The 22729-nt window shown below is 37.4% G+C and overlaps 1 protein-coding gene and 1 pseudogene across 1 annotated transcript; both read left to right on the top strand.

Moving 5' to 3' along the window:
- Positions 1-11338: 11338 nt before the first annotated feature.
- On the top strand, positions 11339-12268 carry LOC101421343 (olfactory receptor 5AK2-like). The gene has a single exon (XM_004471070.2). The coding sequence runs from the start codon at positions 11339-11341 to the stop codon at positions 12266-12268; it is 930 nt and encodes a 309-aa protein (XP_004471127.2).
- An 8390-nt stretch (positions 12269-20658) lies between these two features.
- Positions 20659-22043, top strand: LOC101421782 (olfactory receptor 5AK2-like; annotated as a pseudogene).
- The last annotated feature ends 686 nt before the right edge of the window (positions 22044-22729 follow it).

Raw genomic sequence — 22729 nt, 5'->3', positions numbered from 1 at the left:
ACTTGCCCAGGCCCCTTTTATCCCATTCAGTGCTCATTTTACTATGTGCCAGACATTGAAGATAATTAGACTCTGGCTCTATCCTCTCAGCCCAATCTTGGGGTGAGAACAATGACCTGTTCTCTTGGGAAAAGTTTTTTTTTTCCTATAGAGGATGACCATAATCTTGTTCACATGCACAATTTGTAGAAAATAGTGAGAGTGAATTCCTTGGCAAACACGGTGAAACAGCAACCATCCAGAGGAACTCTACAGATATACAAGTCATAGGACCTGTTTTCAGGGAATTCATAATCTATAAGTAGGATTAATATATAGACACATATTTCTGAAATATAAGAAAGTAAAGTTATAAGAAGGTACAAATAAATGCAATGGGCACTCCAAAGAAGGAGATGTTACACTTCATTAATAAAGGTCAAACTGGAAAAGAAGTATTTAAGGGGAGTTCTGAAGGATAAGTAGAATTTCCACGGAAAAATAAGGGAATGAGGGCACTTCAGGTAAAAGAAACAGCATGGGTAAAGCACAGAGGTGAAGAAGTTTGTACATGTTCATAGAATAACTACTTTCTGGTATGGATGGAGTATGGAGTTTGCATAAAGATTTCCAAAGACATTGCTCTCAGGGAAGAGACAAAGCTATGTGTAATGGCTAGACTGTCCCTTCACTTATTAATTTCATCTCATGCCTTTCACCTCTTCTTTTTCTGTGCTTTAGACACATGGGCCTTGTCTGGCATGTTTCCTCCTGTACATAATCCTCTCCCTACCTGGACAGCTCTTTCTCCCCTTTTTGTTCTTCTGTCTCAGGTCAGGCATCACTTTGTCAGAGAAGACCTTCCAGATTTAACTGAGCAGGCTAAATTCCAAATTCTCCTTTATAGGCTCACATGCCCTGTGTACCTCACTGATACAACTTATCTCTCCCTTCAGGCATACCCTGCATGCTGTTATTTATTATTTTATTGCCAGTATCAGCTCAGTTCATTGTTTGGCATAGAGTAGGTGTTCAATAATATTTTAATGAATTATTAACAAATGACTTGACGAATTACAAGAATGTTAAATAAACCTGGAAAGTTGAATTAGGCTCATTTAAAAAAAAAACTAGGCTGGAAAATATATATTAGGTGCAGTAGATTACAAGGATCCACAAAGAATCTTTGAGCCTGGTGTAATTTGAATTGGGTTCTAGAAATACCCATCTTGAAGAAACACTAAAGAGAATTAGAATAGTGAAGGTGAGGAGACCAGTTGGGTGGCTAAAGCAACAACCAGGTGAGAGATGATGAGACTCTGAATTCGACCAATGGTAATGAATATGAAAATGAAAGGAATAAATAAAGACACTTGGTGGAGTCTGAGACCACAGAACATGGTAAGTAAATGTGGGGGGCAACCTAGAAGTGACCACTGGTTTTGATTGTAGGTGGTGACAATAATTAATAGAGACAAAGTAAATGCTTTGGGAACAAAACTTAAAGGATTCATTTTAAACATGTTTGTGATAATTATTAGGAAGTCCAAGTGGAAATGTCCAGCAGGTACTTGGAAAAAATGTGGTTCTGGAGATTGGAAGGGCAATAAGGACAAGAGATACAAACTTGGACATACTTTCCAGAAAGCTGATAAATGAAGTCACTGAGAGAAAGAGTAGAGGGAGAGATTTAATTTAACATAGAGTCTTAAGGAAGTTTTCAGTGTAGTGGAGAGAGGAGAAAGAGGGACCAGCAATGATAAAAATTAGCTAAGACCTGGCAGAAAAATCAAGAGTGCACAGAGCAGAAGATGGGGGAGGAGAAAGTTTAGAGATGAGGCTAATAAAGTCAAATACTGAGGGAAGATGCTAAATAGAAAAGCCTATTTAATTTCATTTTTAATGAATTTTGCTTGGTCTGAAAAAAGGTTGAGTTGGGTTCATATCAAGAAGGAACCAATCATCTAGACTGAAGAATGTGAACTGAATATAGGATCGTTTTACTAAGTTTTGGGCATTTGGCATCATTTAATACACAAAGAAAAGGATCTTGTATTTACATACCACCAATTTTTTTAATGTAATGGCACAAACCTAAAATTTCAATATTTATATGGAATATAAGGGTAAATGGAAAAGGATGTTTTTTCCCCAAGATGACCAACCCAGAAGCTATGACAGCCTATTCCTCACCTGGTGATCAATATCGCAGCATATTAGGGTGTCCAATTACCTGGGCTGGAAAATTCTGGTCTATACCACCAAAACACACATGTCTAGATTTCACTGCTATTCCTACAGGCAGAAATCATAGTCAGTTATTAAAAGCTTGAGAAACTATGATGTCAGCTGGTAAATAGGTACTTAACTGCATCCCACAAATCATCTCCCAGACACCCTACCTCTTCTTCCAAGACCCTCCAGTCTGTCCCCAAATAAGGGTGTGTGAGTAGCAGGGTGGTAATTTTCTCTGCTATTTAAGCCCTTGTTCAGTGTCCTGAGAAAGCAGTTTACTACAAAAGACAAATATTTTGTCCAAAATTAAATTTCATCTCTATGCCTCAGATGCTTTGCACTTGATCATTTCAATGCAGCCTATAAAATCTCCCAATTAAAAGCAACAATTAAAGCAAGTGGCACAACCTTAGTGATGAAAGCAATGATTAATTCTTCTTCTCCTGACAAAACATCTCTAAATTACTGGTAATTACTGTCCAGAATGCAACAGTCATCAGATGAGTGTGAGTGAATGGAACTTTTTTTTTTTGGTAGGCAAGGGAGCAAAGAGTTTATTAAGAACAAAAAAGAGATAAGTACACAATCCAAGACATGGATTGCAGGTGTGCTACAGGGTGAGGTGCTTGCGTGGAGCCCCAAGATAGGCCTTTTCAAGACCTTTCCTCCTTCTCCTTCCTAATGTTGGGGAGGGGCCCCAGCTGTTTGCTGTTCTGATTGGTTGCCCCATCCATTAGCTCTCAGGGGACAATGGAGAGGTCTGTTGTTCGGAGGTATTTGGGGCTTGAGAAAGGTTGCACAAAAATGGTCCCTTCTCACTGGGACAAACCCAAAAGTTGACTCACACCAAGAGAATTTGGAGAATAAGCCCAACATTCTGACACCTGGTTTATTGGGGAAAAACTGGGTACAGCTGAAGAGATAAGACAGGGCAGCTACCCTAAGCCACCACATGGAGTCTCTGGCCATGGGGGTGCAGTGGCCAGAGCCCTGGACTTGAATTCTATACATAGTAACATAGACACTCCCAACTACCTGTTTGATCATGAGCTTGACCCTTCCTCTCTAGAGATCACCTCCTTTATCCATAGAAGATGAATAAATACAAGGGAATGTTGTGAGATTTTAAAAATAAGAAGTGTGTCTAAGTGTCATGCCTATGCCTGGTACTGGTCAGCATTCATGATCTAATGTGTTAGCTTCCTAAGTGCTCTCTGCTTCCACCCTTCCTCTCTCATCAGGACCTTTGAACTTGATGTTCCACCTACCTGGATCCTCCCAGGTATTTGTATAAGGGTCATTTTTATCATTCAGGTCACCTCCTATAAATATCTTTCTAATAGTACCTGATCTAGTTTAGACACACAATCCATCTGCTCTCTGCCACCAGGACTGCTTATCATTTTCCAAACATTAACTTATTTGCTTCACTGGACTCAGATGTGATCTTTGTCCACAAGCCTCTGCTGTTACTTTTAACGGACCTGTAGTTGGTGCTGGAGTTTAGTGTATACCCAGGGGACCTGAATCTCTGGATTGGCCATGTGATAACCAGGCCCTGAGCCGCAACAGACTTGCAACTCCTACACTCTGGTTTATTGGACTTACCCCACTCAGCTAACATGGAGGTGAAGAAGGTAAACAACCACACCAGGGAGCCAAGAGTGCCTATAACTGAAAGCAGGAGGATTGCATCCAGCATCCATGTGGAATCTAAGCCCCCTCTTGACATAGATGTGGAGTGGACACAACCATTCTAAGGTCCACAGGATGGAGGAATAGAGTATGGATTAGAGTGGACTTACTGATATTCAATTCATGAACTATTGTGATTAGTAATGGAAGAAAATGTGGCATTGGTGTGGAGAAATTGGCCATGGTAGCTGCTGGGGCTAGGGAGTGGGAGGAAGAGATGTGATGTGGGTGCATTTTCAGGGGTTGGAGTTGTCCTGGGTGGTGCTGCAGGGACAGTTACCGGACATTGTATGCCCTCCCATGGCTCACTGGGTGGACTGTGGGAGAGTGTGGGCTATGGTGTGGACCATTGACCATGAGGTACAGCAGTGCTCAGAGATGTATTCACCAAGTGCAATGAATGTCTCATGATGATGGAAGAGGATGTTGTTATGGGGGGAGGAGTGGGGTGAGGGGGGTGGGGAGTATATTGAGACCTCATTTTTTTTAATGTAACATTAAAAAAATAAATACAAAAAAAACTTATTTGCTTCATAATATTCAATTCCCTGAAACTATTTTTCAGACTAATATCATTAAAATATGTTTAACAACCAAGAAAAATGCCTAATGAATGAATGAATAAATGAATTTAAGTGCATGCAAGTAATGTATGATGGAGAATATGAAAGTAGGGAAATAATTTAACCCCTTGAGAACAGTGATTTTTGACTGATTTGCTTACTGTTGTATCTCCAGCACTTATGCTGGCCCAGAGTTGTTGCTCAATAAATATTTGTTCCTGAATGACTGCTTTTTTCCTCCTTCAAGTCATCAGACAAAATTCACAAAGGTCCTGCAGAGGTCAGAGGCCAAAACCTGACCAAGAGTACCTATGGAGCAATATTTGAAGAAGAGCCTCTGATGCCTGGCTTCAGAGGACCCAGCAAGTAACCATAGAGCCCCTAAATTGTAGATAATATGTACTCTAGGTGCATGGGACAGAGGCAAGCCATTGTTCTGTCCTCAATGAATTGACAGTTTTATTGAGAAAGCAAGATTAATCTAGATTTTTTAAAAAGATAATATTAAGATAGTCCAAGACTGTGTCAAAAATAGCAGTAACAACAATTGAGGTTGTTAAGAACTCTAAGAAGGAAAAAAAATAAAGAACTCTATGGAGGAGTTGGTGTGGTCTTGTGGAATACGCACTAGTTATAATGCCTACTCTATTTTGGCCTCTGCATTCATTTTCTCATGTGCTACATAAAATCTGGGAGTTAGACTAGAAAAAAGCTAAGATTTCACTTAGTTCTGACATTCTAATAGAATCCAGCCAGTTATTCAGGTAAGCTTCACATTCTTTATATTGCAGAATGGGGTGATAATTCACAAATAGATATTTCAAGTAAATGGGTTACAGTGCCTCAGTTATTCTATCTCAATAATATACGATAGATGGTTAGAAGTAAAAGATTGGGAAACTGTCTTAATCAGCCAAAGGGGTGCTGATGCAATAACCAGAAGCCTGTTGGCTTTTATACGAGGTATTTATTTGGGGTAGGAGCTTACAGATATCAGGCCATAAAGTGTAAGTTACTTCCCTCATCAAAGTCTATTTTCACATATTGGAGAAAGATGGCTGCAGGTATCTGTGAGGGTTCAGGCTTCCTGAGTTCCTTTCTTCCTAGGGCTTGCTTCTCTCTAGGCTCAGGGTGCCTCTCTTCCTGGGGCTTGCTACTCTCTCCTCTGTGTGCTTACTTCCTGGGGCTCCAGCTTAAGACTTCAGTATCAAACTCCAACATCAAAATTCCAACTTTAAAAACTCTTCAACACTGTCCTTTGCCATGCCTTTCATTTGTGAGTGCCCACCCACCAAAGGGTGGGGACTCAATACCTTACTGACATCACCCAATCAAAGCCCCAATCATAACTTAATCAAGCCCAGGTACAGATCAAGTTACAAACATAATCTAATATCTGTTTTTGGAATTTATATTTATATCAAACTGCTACAGAGACCAACTACTGCTCTCTAAAGGCAGTAGGACTGCTATTAGAACAAATGTACATATCTTTAGGAGGTTGACCAGGAATCAGCTAAACTTAACCCGAAAAATTTCATCATTCTAAAGTATTTTATTTTCCTTATAGCACTTATTTCCTCAGAAATTATCTTGCTCATTAATGGGTTTCTTGGTCTGTACTGTACCCCCACCTCAACCCCCCACACCAGAATGTAAAGTCTATGCATCATAAAGTGAGTTCGTGTTTCCAGTGCCTGATACATAGTAGCTGTTCCATTCACATAGAACACTGTTGCATTAATGTAGAACACATTAACATAGAATCACTGAATTATGGTTTTTCTCAAAAAGACTTATCCATTTTGTTTTCTTATCTTTTAGTCTGACTCAGCCTGGTAACTGAGATCTTAAACCTAGATTCAAACTCACTTATTTCTTGTATTATCAATGTGGCCAGAGTCAAGTCACTTCACCTTTCTGAGCCTCAAATCCTTTATCTGTAAAATGCAAATAACAGTACTTACTCATAGGGTTGTTGCATGTATTGAATAAGACATTGTGTATGAAGCTTTTTAGCCTGGTACTTTGAAATGACAAGCCCACAATAAACAGTATTAGTTATTGGGGTTGTTTTGTGGGCCCAGGAGTTACCACCAAAAATTAAAAGGGATAGATTTCACTATCAGACACAATGCCTCCTTCATTTAAAATTTTCATTCATTGGTTCCATAACAATTTTATTGCATTTTAGTACCAGACACTTGCTAGGAACATCCTACACAAAAACACACAAATCAGTTTGCCATCAAAGAGTTCACCACCCGGTATAAACAAGTGATTCACATTTGCAATTAGAACATAGGGACAAACAATAGACGTATGCCCATTGGTGATGGGAAGAAATGGAGAAGGATCCAAGTTATAAGGGTTGGGGGATGGACCAGATACACATGAAATGATTGGAAAACAGAGGGAAGCAGGAGGCAGAGAGTTCCAGAAGGCACTCCAGGAAATGGTATGCCTTTGAAGAGCAGCAGTGTTGCTCTGCTCCACTGTGGAGCAAACCACAGTGGACAAATGAAGAAGGGTCTCGTGTGCTGAGCCATGGGATTTGAGCTTTATCCTGAAAGACATAGGGAGTCACTGTGGAAGCTCTAGGATTTAAAACCATGTTTTCAGAGTCAGTGAACAGGCTCCAGGGTAGGACAATGGTGATCCTTAAGCTCATGGAAGTAAACAAGATGCAAAATCCCTAAAGGTAGAAACTTGAAACAAAAAATAAATTTAAAAAATTGTCTCAAAAGAGAATCCCAACACTAGATACTCAACTTCCACCTTAGAGTCTGAAATTCACATGAGAATAGGTCCTAATCCCACAGCCCTCAAAATAAATCCCCATTTGTAGCAGATGCAAAACATTACTTTGGGAGTCATCAGCCTGCAGCAGATGTAGGAGGAGATATTCTGATATAAATATGACTTTTAAAAAGTAACTCCTCTTGTCCTTTTCCCAAGTAGACACACATTTTTATAGTGTCTGGAACAAAAATACAAGAATAGAAGTTGGAGAAATTCACCAGGAAGTTTATATTTGGTCTTTTGTGGTACTTCACCTGCAGAAAATCAAAGAGGAAACAGACTAGCAACATATGCAGATGGGGTAAGTTGGAAGAATGGGGGACATTCTGCACCTAAAATAATACCTTATAGAGTGTTAATACTCAATAGATGTTTTTTGAGTGAGGTAATTCATGTCAGTTACCAGCTAAATTTTGGGAAAGGGAGAGGTCAGATCTAGTCTCAATTTTTGCTTTCAGTAGTTAATATTCCTGAGAGGGTTACAGAAAAAGTCATTTATGGTTTAATGTAGAAACTGCTGCTAATTGGAGCAACACCTACCAAATTGTATGTAAATAGGAGTTTGCTATGCCTCTTACCCTTAGCTGTTGGATCAGTATCACCCTGCTTTTATTCAAGTTACTTGTTCTGCTTCAAGTTGTCTTCCCTGGCAGTTACACTCTACACCTGATAGAATCACTACAGTAATTCTAGAACCAATGTCTTTATTTTTTGTAGGAGGTACTAGGGAATGAAACCAGGACCTCAAACATGGGAAGCAGGTACTCAACTACTGTGCTACATCCACTCCCCAAAGAGAACTGGGTTTTTTGGTTTGTTTGTTTTTAGGAGGTACCAGGAAATGAACCTGCAACCTCATATATTGGAAGCAGGCACTCAACCGCATGAGCTATATCCGCTCCCCATCTAGAATCAAATTTAAAGCCATTTATTTCAGTGAAGATTTCTGGGTCCTCTAAATAGTTGACATCTGTCCTTAAATTAAAATCAAACAGTTTTTGGTTTACATCTCCATTCAGACACTATTAACTGTGATTTTTATTACAAAAAATCAATCTAAGAATTGACTGTAATATTTTGAGGACTCTGAATGTAACCTATTCATTCGTAGAGATGCTGTAGTCTCCGCACATTGTTTTCAGTGTATCAGTGCTCACTTTTTCTTATGTACCAAATTGACACTTTTTCATCCTAAAAATGACTTTTTAAAACCTTGTCTTTCTAATGTCTTATAAAGGAGAAAGGGGCTTTGTTTAAATAAAAATGCTTTGTTTTCGGTGATCTTTGTTGAATTTCAAAACCAATTTCTTTATCAAAGTCACCTACACTCATATACAGAAATGGATGTGTATCCAATGTGGATCTGTGGATCCTTGGGGTGTGCACATTTGTTTCACTATAGTTGCCACCATACTGCAACCCCTCAAAGATTTTTTCTAAGACAGTCTTCACTGAGATTGTAACCCTTTGAAGGGTCTACACTATATTTAGGTCCATCTACACATCTACATATCCAAGACATCAGCCTCCACCTCCCATTTAGCTTTTTTTTTTTTAAGTTAGGCCTGTAAAAATAATTTATTTGGGAAATGGGGGGAATAGCAGAGCTTTGCTGAGAAATGGGAGAGAAAGATCGAAATACACACCAAGATTTGGTGCAGGCTCCTCTAAGCAGAAAAAGTAAGTTCTGCCTCCTGTGGTTGCCTTTTAAACTGTTAATTATTCCTCCCCCTCGCTAATGACAGGGGGAAGGGGCCCAACTGTTACTCATTTAAACCAAGTTCTAAATTCCTGTGATGGAAAAAAGTCCTTTGGGCAGCCAAAGTCTCATCCCAGGGCCTCCACACTGGGTCTTCAGGTTCCTTTTCAATCTGTAGCTAATAAGCATTTTCCATACTTTCCTGTGAACTCAGTATTACTTTACAATCATCCTTGTTATATTTTATCTAACATTTCCAGGTGTTTTGTACAGTACAGTTTTTCTCACTATCTTTTAAATTATTCAGCTTGGTGCAAAAGATTGAAAGAATTCTCAAAAATAATTCTGCCCATTTTGTGTTCACACTGGTTTTGAATACCTCTCACGGACTAAATAATTGCACTACTGAGTTATATTCAAGAAGAGAGTTCAGATTCTGAAAACTACCGAACAAGAATTCTGGAACATTGTTTTATTAAAAGCATTATAACTGGTATTAATATTCTGCATCCAAACATGTTGAACAGGATAATACTCACTTAGATGTAAAGTTTCTGATAAAATATTAATATTTTGCTTGGATAACACATATAGAATTGATCCTATTATTTTGCAGCCATCACCACTCCCCTCAGATACAACTGCCATTAGCTGATGACATTTTTGCGAGTTGTCATGCTTAGGTTTAGAGACTTTGTAATGCTTAATTTCATAAATGCCTCAATTCGCAAATATTTCAATATTCCAGGATGAAAAGTGGAATGTATCAATTATGCTTTACTTTTTACTAAACACATTCTGAAATATACAAGACTCACCACTCCTTAGCAATATTACAAATTACATGCCACAGGAGGCTCAAGATAATTTATAAATATTCAAAAATATAATTGTGGTAAGAGCTTGTTAAAATAATACTAGCTGCTATAATGAATAAACCCCAAATCTCAGTGACTTATCACAATAGACATTCCCAATCACATAAATCCAATAGAAGATCAGGTTTCTGGCAGGGATACTGGTCCATGGTCATTCAGGAACCACACATGAAGGAGATAACCACAGCAATATATGTAAGGTTGCCACTTAGCAAGTAGAAATGCAAGCTGCCTAGTTAAATGTGAATTTCAGAATTACAATAAGTTTTTGCTGTAAGTTTAGGCCACACACTAAAAAAAAAAGAATTCTGAAATTAAAATTTGACTGGGCACCCTATGAATCATCAAACAAACCTAATGTTTGGTTTCCAAAGTTTCCCTAATGCAATATTCACCCAAGAGATGAGGAAGAAAGGGAATTAAAGTCTTATGGGAATTGGTTCTGGTTGTCTGGGGAGGACAGATCAGCCTTGAAATAACACACTTCACTTTGCCCATGTTCTATTGAGCAGAAATTGGTATCATGGCCATGCATTATTGCAGGTGTGATCAGAAGTTTAGTGTAATTCTGTGCCTGTAACAAAAGATGCAGGTGTTGATGAGCGGCAAGCCAATCTGCACCATACCAAGTATCCATGACACACTGCTCCACAATGAGCAATGTTTAGCAACACAGAATGGTATTTAAGAACAAGGACACTGGAGTCAAAGAGTCTGGGGGTTGTGAAAAATCATACCTGATTTCATGCCAGCTACATAAATAACAGGTACAAAGGTAGCATTACCAGAAGTGGAAAAGCAAAGAAATTGTTTCAAGATGATTTTTTTTGTAGCTAGATTTTAACCAAATAGTAAAACAATGCAAGCCTATTACTCAGAGGTGTGTATATATATATATATGGATATGGATATGCACATGGATATATGAAATATATATGTGAAATCAATCTGACTTGTAAAATGTGTCACCTAGATGTACTAAGGACAGTAGTACAAAGAAAGACACTGTGAAGTCGTCAAACACATGTGAATTTGAGGATATCTCCAGGAACGTTCCTCTCTAAGGTTACTAATTTCAAGACCTTGGACCAGGATTAACATGGTAAATAGCTGAGAAAAATTATAGGTTGTTGGAAAAGGTACATAATCATATCTGAATATTGATTTATGCAAATATGGATATCTGTTTTTTATGGTAGGTAAAGTGTGTTCATCTGTGTTTCTTAGAACCGTACATATTAGAAATTAGTCTTCTGTGACAATCTTCTTAATTTTGAAAATGAATCCAGGGTTAAGCTATAGTGGTTTACTCAGTGATTTCAAATGAAGCAAACAAAAAGATAACTGGAAAGGAAAAAGTCTTATTGTGAATGTCTGTCATGAAAATCAAGTTTAAAAAAGTGATATGAAACTTATAAAAGTATGCTAATTTTGAGAAGTTACAAAGATATCCCTTCTTTTCTTGGGCATTCTTAGATGTTGGTAGCATGACACAAGGAAATTCCACTGAAGTGACGGATTTCCTTCTTCTGGGATTTGGTGCCCAGCATAGGTCGCAGCATGTCCTCTTCATTGTATTTCTACTGATCTATGTGATCTCCATGGTGGGTAACATTGGAATGATCCTACTCATCATAGCAGATTCCAGACTTCAAACACCCATGTACTTTTTCCTACAACATTTGGCTTTTGTTGATATCTGTTATACCTCTGCTATCACTCCCAAGATGTTGCAAAACTTCATAGTGGAAGATAAGTCAATATCATTCGTGGGCTGTGTAATGCAATTATGGGTTTATGCAACATTTGCAACCAATGACTGTTACCTCCTGGCTGCTATGGCAGTGGACCGTTATGTAGCCATCTGTAACCCACTCCACTATTCCATAGTCATGTCCCGAATAGTCTGCATCCAACTGGTAGCTGGTTCATATGTGATGGGCTCAATAAATTCCTCTGTACACACAGGTTTTACATTTTCACTGTCCTTTTGCAAGTCCAATACCATCAATCACTTTTTCTGTGATGTTCCCCCAATCCTTGCCCTGTCGTGCTCCAAAATTGACATCAACATAATGCTTCTAACAGTCTTTGTGGGGTTTAACTTGACGTCCACTGTGCTGGTAGTCATCTTCTCCTACATAAATATCCTGGCTGCCATCCTAAAGATGTCTTCTACTGCAGGGAGGAAAAAAGCCTTCTCCACATGTGCATCCCACCTGACAGCAGTCACCATTTTCTATGGAACCCTCTCTTACATGTACTTACAGCCTCATTCTAAAAATTCTCAGGAGAATATGAAAGTTGCCTCCATTTTTTATGGCATCATGATTCCCATGTTGAACCCACTCATTTATAGCTTGAGAAATAAGGAGGTCAAAGAAGCTTTAAAAGTGACAGGAAAGAAGTTCTTCTAGATTGGATCAAATTATTAAACTTCAGCACATAAAGCATTCAGGAAACGTGTTAATATACGTTTTCTGAAATTGAGAACATGTTCACATGTTAGGTCAGCACTATATCTCTCAATAGATGTATCTAAGAATGTTGGAAATATAGTTCTTCTTAGATCTCCTGGAACTAAATTCTCTAGAATATAGTTGAGGAATATATCTGACACTATTCATGAAGAAGAGCCTTATCAAGACTATCTATATATTTATAGCATGTATAAATTTTACAAAGTATTTTATAGTTCAAGTAAATTTCAAATATATTCTTAGACTAGAAACACCATAAGTGAATAATAAATATTAAAAATTATTAAATATAAATATTACAATTTATTATTTCTCATTAATTCCAAGTTCCTTTAACCATTTACAATGAAGCTCTTTTAAATTCTCTTCCAATTTTGCACAACCCTAAATGTAAAATAAATGTATTACTTTAAAAAGCATTTAATGACTCAGGCTATTTTCTATTCAACATTGCCATGTTAGTGACATTTCTGACGACTTGAAAGCATTTATTTTTATCATTAGTTACCTTCTTTATTCTGAGTCTATCTCTTTCTTGCCTAGGGATAGGGAAGTAATATAACACTTTCCTATTTCTTTCTCCATTGGAGATAGAGAATCTGGAATGTAGATGGATCTAAAATTCAAAATTTTGGCAATCCATTTATGAGATACATACCAACCATTTTAGTTCAGACAGTTTAAACTACAGAAACTCAGTGAGAACTCCAGTGGAAACCAAGAGCCCTTTAAATTAGGAAGAAAAATGGTGACAGAAAAGCTTTGAAAACACATTGAGGGTAGATGATGGAAAGCCCCACCTGAATATTACAGATGCCATGCTAACTGATTGAAAAACAAGTTTCTCATCAGAGTAACACCAGCTAACTAAAAATGTACTTATAAGTAACAATGCGAGGAGAATTAGGCAAAAGAAAGATACATTTTTCAATATGATATCACACATATATTCTAAGAGAAGTGAAAAAATAACCTGAAATCAATATAGAATCTCCACCAAAGAAACTTAATTTTTAAAGGAAAAGACTTTCTACCCCAAGTACCCTCTAGGTCCAGAACCACCAGGCTCTGCTAGAGTCATTAGAAAAGTAGACAACAGATGGCCTGGAGGCCTGGAGGGTCACATAGTAAGTCTTCAGTGTCCAAATGGGAATGGAAGGCATAACAGTGAATCACATAGTACTTTGCATTCAGTAATGAAGTAAAGGAAATCCCAAGAGGAAATGAGCTCTCTAACAAATAGACAAAAGCATCTACATCTCCAAGCCTTATGTGAAGGAGGAATCAGTTGTGCTAAGTTCTGGCCTGAGACTGATTAATGATTGTGAATATTTACTTAAGAGGGAGCATTCTTTTTTACCATTGTAAAGTTGTAATGGTTTGAAGTTGAATAATTACACATTATTTCACGAATCTTCAACTACATTTTTAGGTGTTTGGGTCCAACCTAGACTAAGGACAGAGGAAGGAAAGAAAATATAAACCAAGCTTGACTGAATCATTTCTTCATTCATTCATTCATTTACTTGCAGCTACAAACATTTACCAAGGGAGATTTTTGATCTCCAGCTGGTACAATTCCAAACATATTTCTGGAACCAAGTTTAAAGTCAGGAAAGGTTTTTAGATCTTCAAACCAGTTGAGATCTTTTTGTAAATTAAAATAAAACAGCATTTGGTTTGCATGTCTATTTGGACACTATTAGCTCTGACTTTGATCAGAGAATCCACCTGAAAAACGACTGGAATATTGTGAGGACTGTAAATGTAACTTACTCACTTTTAGAGATCTTAAAATCCCTGCACAATATTTTCAATATATGAGGTGCTCTATTTTTCTTTTTGACCCATTTGTCACTTTTTAGCCCTAAGAATGGTGATATCCTTTTCTCTCTAACATGGTGTAAAGAAGAGGTGGTGTTGATTTCAGAAACTGCTTTATTTTTATTGAGTTTTTTTGAACCTGGGGACCATTTTAATTGTCAAATGTACTTAAAATACATGTACACAAAAGCATGCTGTCCTTCAATGTGGACTCCTTAAGATGTGTCCATTTGTTTCATTACTGCCTCCTCTGCTCTACGTAAAATCAGTCTCATTGGCTGCTTTTGCTTATCAAACTGCCTTAGTTCTAAACATTGGGGAATGAATACCAGTCTAGCATTTTCAGATAAAAAAGAAATTCGTGAAATATGACCTCTAAATGCAAACATCTTCAAATAGACCTCAGTCAGAAAAGAGCAACTTGTTTCAATACTAGAGTTCAAACTGGCAGCATTTTAACTTACTGAGACATAGTATAATGGGAAACTAAGTTTTCAACATTATTTTACAGATGTAAAATAAGAAATGTATATTATTTTAGTATTTAATAAATATGGATGATTTGATATTAAAATATTTCATATTAATTTAATTATCAATTTTAACATTGACAAAAAGGAATAAGACCATACAATGAACATGTATAACTACCATATAACTCTGGATGTATAATATTATCAATAAAATTGAAGTGCATTATTATATTGTATTGTAAAATCAATAAACTCTTTTCCTCAACATTATGCTTTTAAGATTAGGGCTGAGATATACCTCTTGTGAATTCATTTTCACTGGTGCACGGTGGTTTATTTCTAGTACCATAATTTATACAATCATTGGTCAGTTGTTTCCAAATTTCTTGTCTACTATATTCCATAGATTGATATTTATTTCTAAATATCTAATTTGACAACCTCTGAATTTTAATGAGTTTAGTCCAATTACATGTACTGTCTTACTAAAGCATTTGGGCTTATTTATGCCATCTCGTGATTTCTATGTGTTTTAGATTATTTTCAAATTATTCATTTTATCTCCTTTATTACCTCATCTGGATGAAATTAATTTTAATGTTCCATTTATCCACCTAAAAGTAAAATATACTTTGAATTTTTAAAATTTTCTGGTTATCTAAAAATACCTCAAATTTAAATTCTAAAGTACAAGAAGTTTAGAGCACTTTAAACCTAATAGACCCTCAAACCAATAGATCAGTATTACCTGATTCCACATTTTATTTGCTACTCCCCTTCATGGACAATGTTATAAGATTTTATACTACCTCCATTTATTCCAATGTACCCACAGTTTGCCTACATTTATGCTCACCATTTCTTCTTGCTTCTCAGAACTTCTTCAGGCATCTTATTCATCTTCTCACAACCAAAGCCTTTAGAAGCATCTTCGGTGCACAAATACTGATGGTAAAAGTTCTCCAGTTATGTTTGCATATAAATGTTTCTCTTTATTCTCATTATTTCATTAAGGACTTACTTTAAAAATATAAAATCTTAATGAAAGTAAGGATGATAGTACAATGAGCACTGTTAAACCCTCTCAGCTAGATTCAGCTGTCCTTTTTCTTGCTATATTTACTTTATTTCTACATGGACAGAGTTATTTTGCACATATCTCCTATGAAGAAAGTAAATCTCCTGTATGACTATATTATCTCACCAAAGGAATTTACCTTTAAGAAAACAATACCAACTAATATTAAACACTACTCAAACTTCTACTGCTTATCCCAACAATTTCTTTGATGCTGTTTTGTTTTTTCTCCCCTGATTTAGGATCCAACCAAGGACTATTTATTGAATTTGGTTGTAAAGTCTTTATAGTCTTTTGAGCTAAAACAGTTTCCCTGTTTTGTTTTGTTTCTCACACGTTTGAAGTGTCCAAGTCAGTTGGTTTGAAGAATACCCAGTCATCTGGACTTTTTCAGATTGTTGCCCCCTAATTATATTCAGAATAAAACATTTTTGGCATTAAAATAACATAGGCGGAATAATAGCCAAAGGGTTTTACAACCCTGTCAGGTAAGTCCTATTCCCCCCAAACAGCAGGAAATAGCTACAGAAGAATGGCCATAACTCTTTAGTGCCCCCTTAAGGATAAAGGTATAAACTCTTTGAGAGGGGAATTGAGGCTGGTTAGTATAGTGAAAGGGGGAAGGTGGCTGAGACCCAGCAGACAACATGGCCAGCAGACCACATGGCCATAAGGCCCTGCCCAGAAAGCTCCTGAGGGATCCCATGAAACCCTGGCCAGAAAAGTCCCATTTGAAACAAGAATCTCATTCAGGGTCCAGGGAAAGCCCTGGATACCCTCAGAAGTCCTCACCATTGCCCCCCCAGAACTGACAGGTGGGGCATTTAAACAGGATGGCAAACACCTGGGGCCTATTCCCCAACATTATGAAGGGGGAGTGTAGCTGAGCGAGAGGGTTTCGTCCTCGCTCAGGCCCAAGGGTCGGGGGGGCTTGCTCCTGCCGAACCACTGGCGGGGGGTGCCCCAAGAGGGAGCACCGGTTCTCCAGGCGTGGGGGACGCGCGGTTGGGGAAAAACCATGGAGACCGCTTGAGCGCAAGAACAGGTCTGCTTTATTACGGAAGTACACTTAGCTATATAGGGTTGGGTAGAGGGAGGGGCGTGATGAAGGGAGGGTTGGCTAAGGGGCGGCTGTGGACAGGCTGAAGCTGATGGATAGACCTGAGGTAAGCAGTTACTGGGGAAGAGGGCAGATTGTGGGTTGGCAATATGGGCGGGACTGGCGGGAAGGACGGCGGGGGCTGGAAGGGGAGGAGGGGTGGAGAAAGGCGGCAACAGGGGAGGAGGAAAGACATTAAAAGTACCTGACCTATGGCCCCACACACGTGTCTCATTCTGCAGCACACCCACAGTCCATGCCTTGAACCATGTCCTTCTCATTTTCTTGTTCCTTAATAAACTCTTCACTCCCTTGCAATACCCAAATAAATAAATAAATAGCAGGTGATGTTGTCACCTGTCCTTGTACAATTGTTTATGTAGGTATAAAATTCCAGGGTGTGACCATTTACTTGGAACACACTGAGGATTTTATTCTGCTATCTTCTAGGTTTTATTGTAGCTACTAAGAAATCTACCTTTCAGGCTTTTGTCTTTCCCTTCTCTCTGTGTGCTTTTATGATCCCTTTTCCTTTGTTGTTTTGCTCTTTTACACAATTATATTTCTAGGTGAGGACAATTTCTATTGATATTCTTCATGTTTTCCAAATTTAACTTTTGGAAGTTCTCAAAAATCTCAACCATTATTTCCTAAAACATATTCTCTTTTTTTGAAATGCCACTTTAATACATTCTTTTCTAATATCCATATTTTTTAACCATTCCTAAGAGCTCATGAGCTTTTCACTTTATCCTATATCCTGGGGAATTTATCATATGTATCTCTTAACACTCTTCAAGTGTTTCTAATCAGCAGTTTAACCCATCTATTAATTCTTTTGTTTCAATGATTTTTTTCTAAGAAATCTATCAGATTCCTTTATAAATTTGGTTGGTAATATTTCATAGTCTTTTGTTCCCTGCTCTTATTTTTAATTATTTAATTAAATTAAATAATATAAATCTAGTATTTTTATATTCTGAACCTGATAAGTCTAACATTCCTGATCCTATGTGTTCAATATAGCCAAATTGTTGTTTCTGCAAACTTCTGCTCAAAATGATTATTTCTTGGTATTTTTTTTAATTTTTAAGATAGCAGGATAATTTTTACTGACCTCATCTGAATGAATCCTGAAGAATCTGGGTTATTGGTATATTCCTTCACAAGATTTTACTGTGATTCAGCCAAATAGCCTAAAATGTTCATATCCAGAATAATTTTCTCTTAATTATTCAACTTGCTAAAATACACTTAAATTCTAAAACTATGTCAATTCAGGTAATAGTTACAAATTCTCAAGTGGGACATTTTCATTTGTGTGTCTCAAACCAGGAGCTCTTTTCCATCAGATGTTGAGTCCATGTGCACTATGAATATTCAAAATACAGGCTCACACTCCAAACTTATTTCTTAAATTGGAGGTATGAGTTGCCTGAAATATAAGAAGTCTTTGGCAATGTCCAAGCATCCTCTCATAATCACACTCTGGTTTGCAGTTCCCTTACTGTCTTCAGTTGATAGGCATTTTCTTTACTTGCATGTGAGTTTTCCAGGTGATTTGTAGACTCCACTTTTTCTCACTATCTCTACACTACATAATTTGATGCAGAAAGTTGAAGAGCTTTTCAAAAATAATTCCGCCATTTTGTATTCACAATTGTTTTGAATTACAGCTCCAGGAAGAAAGACTTGCCACTATTGATTGATTTACATTCCAGAAGATGGACTTAACTTTCTGAAAATAATAACCAAGGAAAATCTAAACTATTTTGCCAAAGGAATTATCACTGGTAGTAAGTATTCTGCATTCAAAGCACTTTGAATGATACATAATTCATTTCAATATGACAATTCTGGTAAAATAATAACCTTAATATTTTCCTGTACTAACACATGTAGACTGTATGCTGTTACTTTACAACCACCCCACCTATTGTGATCATGCTTAATTTCCTAAATACCCAAATTCACAAACATTACAATATTGCAGCACAGTGAGGAGAGAACACAAATGGCATTGCAAGTATCAATTATGCTTTCTTTTTTTGCCAAATACGGCATTTGAATTTTACAAGAGACTCACAACTCACAGGATTCAGTTCTTATCATAGCAATATTATGAATTACTGACTCAGAAGCCTCATCACACATGAATAATTAGAAGCATGATGGCAGTGAGAGCTGATTAAAACAAGACTAGGAGTAGTCATAGCTCAAGTGGTTGAGCACCTGCTTCCCATGTATGAAGTCCTGGATTCTATCCCTGGTACCTCTTAAAAAACAAAACAAAACAAAACAAAAAGACTAGTGGCTGTAATAAACACCCACATCTCAATAACTTGTTACTATAGAAGTTATCAATCACATAAAATCCAGTGAAGGAAGGACGTTACTGTAGGAGGCCTCTGTTCCACACAGTCATTCAGACATCCAACCTAAAGGAGACAGCCATAAGCAACACAGGCAGGAATTCCATATTTATCAAATAAAAATACAGGATGCTCTGTAGATTGTGAATTTGATATTTTTTTAAAATTTAGTATAAGTATGCCCTGTGCAATATTTAGGTCAAACTTACACTACAAAGTTGTTTGTTGTTTATCTGAAATTCAAATTTAATTAGTACCCCATATTTTATCTGGTAACCCTAACACATGACTTCCAAAGTTGCCTTAATGTCAATATGCCTATGTTCAGCCAAAAGACCAGGAAGAAAATATGCATCTGATTCCAATGGGTCGAGCGGGAGGTGGAGGGGTTCAGGCCTACAAGAAGCATGCACAACTTCAGCTCACGTTCCATGAACAGAGCTTAGTATCATGAACACGTATTACTGAAAGTGTGGTCTAGTTCTGTCCAGAGGAAAAGGCTAATGCGTTTATAAGCTATCATGAACACGTATTACTGAAAGTGTGGTCTAGTTCTGTCCAGAGGAAAAGGCTAATGCGTTTATAAGCATCAAGCCAATCTCTCCCACACCAAAAGTTCATGACACACGACTCCTCATGAGTGGTGTTTAGCAATGTAGAAGGATGTTTAAGAATTCAAGGAATTGTAGCATATGAAAAATCATGCTCGAATTCTGTCAGCTGCATAACCTAATCAGGTACAGAAATAGAATAATTTAGAACTAGAAAATCAGAGATGATTTATGATTTAAAATAAGCTATCATTTTGTAGTAATCAAATTTTTGCAAGACAATTTTTCCTGCAGCTAATCAGGCTATAATTCAAAGAAAAACAATGTAATAGAAAATGCAGACCTATAATTCATAAATCTTCATATTTAATATTATATTTATATTTATTTATATGTATTTGAGTTTTTAAAATATTTTTTAATCTTACATTTGGTGTATTTTTTCCCACAAACCAACTTATTTTTAACATCATGTATTAGTGATGTATATTTGTTATAGTTCATGAGAGAATATTCTCATATTTGTACTATTAACCACAGTCCATCATCCACCACAAGGGTTCATTGTGATACATAGTCCCATGCTTTGTATAATCCTTACAAAGTGTATGCTTATATATAAATTTACATACAAGTGTGTATTTTTATATATTTGGATTATCTAGCTTGTGAAGAACATCATATAGCTAGAAGTTGCAAGCTATGGATCATAGTAGAAAGACATGATTCAGCTTTGAAATATGTGTGGATCAAGAAAATAGGGGAAAATTCCCCTCTACTACTAATATCAGGAGCTTGGACTGGCTTAAGCAGTGAAAAAGTATAGGTTGTCAAAAAAAAGATACATAATCACAGTTGAATATTGCTTTATGAAATATGGATACCTATTTAATATAGTAGAAAATTGACTAACCTATGATTCTCAGAATCATGCATACTAGAAGTCAGACTTCTGTTACAATCTTCAATTTGAAAATGATTTATGGTTCCAATGTTCCTGTTTATCTGGTGAATTTTTTTTAAAGATTTATTTATTTATTTCTCACACCCACCCTTCGTTATCTGCTCTCTGTATCCATTCACTATGCATTCTTCTGTGTCTGCCTGCCGTCTCTTTAGGTGGCCCTGGGAACCCATCCTGGGACCTTCTGGAGTGGGAGAGAGGTGCTCAATCTCTTGCGCCACCTTAGCTCTGTGGCCTGCTGTGCTTTTATTTTCTCTTCTCTGTGTCTCTTTTCACCGCATTGTCATCCTGCACCAGCTCTCTGCTCAGCCAGCTTGCTGTGTGGGCCAGCTTGCCTTCCCCAAGAGGCCCTCCAGAATCGAACCCTGGACTTCCTGTATGGTAGACAGGAGCCCAATTGCTTGAGCCACATCTGCTTTCCTACCTTGTGAATTTTAATTAAGAAAATAGAAAAAATGTTTTGAAAGTAAAAAATTCTGTTGTGAATGTTTGCCATGAAAAACTAAGTGAAAAAAGTATTGTGAAACATAATAGATATTCTTTTCAAGAAGTCATGATGATTTCCCTTATTTTCTTGGACATTCTAGACTTTGGTAGCCGTGACACAAGGAGATGGTGCCAAGATGATTGAATTCTTTCTTCTGGAGTTTGGTGCCCAACACAGGACTCAGCATGTCCTCTTCGTTGTATTCCTACTGATCCACATTATCTCTATCATGGGTAATATTGGAATGATCCTACTCATCAAAGCAGATTCCAGACTTCCAACACCCATGTACTTTTTCCTACAACATTTGGCTTCTGTTGATGTCTGTTATACCTCGGCTACCACTCCAAAATATTGCAAAACTTCATAGTAAAAGAAATCTTAATTTCATTTGTGGTATGTGTAGTGCCATGATGGGTTTGTGCAATATTTTTGATGAGTGACCATTACCTCCTAGCTGCTATGGCAGTGGACCATTACATAGCCATCTGTAACCCATGTCACTATCACATAATCATGTCCCAAACAGTCTGCAACCAATTGGTACTGGCTCATATGTGGTGGGCTCAATAAATACCTCTGTGCAAAGAGACTTTACATTCTCAGTGTCCTTCTGCAAGTCCTATATCATCCTTCTCCACGTGTGCCTCACACCTCACAGCAGTCACTATTTTCTATGGAGCCCTCTTTTACATGTATGTACAGCCTCATTCTAATAATTCTCAGGAGAATATAAAAGTTGCCTCCTTATTTTATAGTATTGTGATACCCATGCTCAACCCCCTGGTCTATACCTTGAGAATTAAAAAGGTAAAAGAAGCTCAAAAAGGGATAGAGAAGAAGTTCTACTACAGTGGACCCTAATTATTAAAATTCAACATCAAGGCATCCAACAGACATGAATTAATACAAGTTAATATTTTTGAAATTGAGACTAGTTCATATCTTAGATCAGTGCAATTTCTTTCAATAGATAAGATCTAAGAATTTGAGAAATACAGTATAAATCTCCTGGGACCAATTTTCCCTAAAATAGCTGAGAAAGATGTTTTACACTACCCATTAAGACACATGTGACACTAACTCTCAAGTTATTTAAAATATTGGAAGCCAAAGTAGATACAACACTAGGTACTGAGTCTCCAGAAGGCTATGGAGATCTACGGGGTATATAGTCATGGCAGACAGATTTGGAGCTCTGTGCCATGTCAGAGGGCCCTACTTTGGAATTTGTGCTCCTGAGTGTGATGGAGCTGGACTCAGATGTGACTTTTCTACACATGCCTCTTCTGTCACTTTTACTGAATCTGTGGTTGGTGCTAGGGATGGTCCACACTCAGGAGACTTGAATCTCTGGACTGCCCATGTGCCAGTTGGGCCCTGAGCCTCAGCATTGTGGCAACTCCTACTCTCTGGTTCATTGGTCTTATCCAGGTCAGCTAACGGGGAGGTGAATATGGTCAACCACTGCACCAGGGAATCAAGAGTGCCTACAACTGTAAGCAGAGGAATTGCATCCATCATCCATGTGGAATCTAAGTCCCCTCTTG

This window comes from Dasypus novemcinctus, chromosome 10 (assembly GCF_030445035.2).
Source record: "Dasypus novemcinctus isolate mDasNov1 chromosome 10, mDasNov1.1.hap2, whole genome shotgun sequence".
Classification (NCBI taxonomy): domain Eukaryota; kingdom Metazoa; phylum Chordata; class Mammalia; order Cingulata; family Dasypodidae; genus Dasypus; species Dasypus novemcinctus.
Note: the sequence above shows the minus strand (reverse complement) of the source record. Positions and strands in the feature narration are given on the sequence as shown.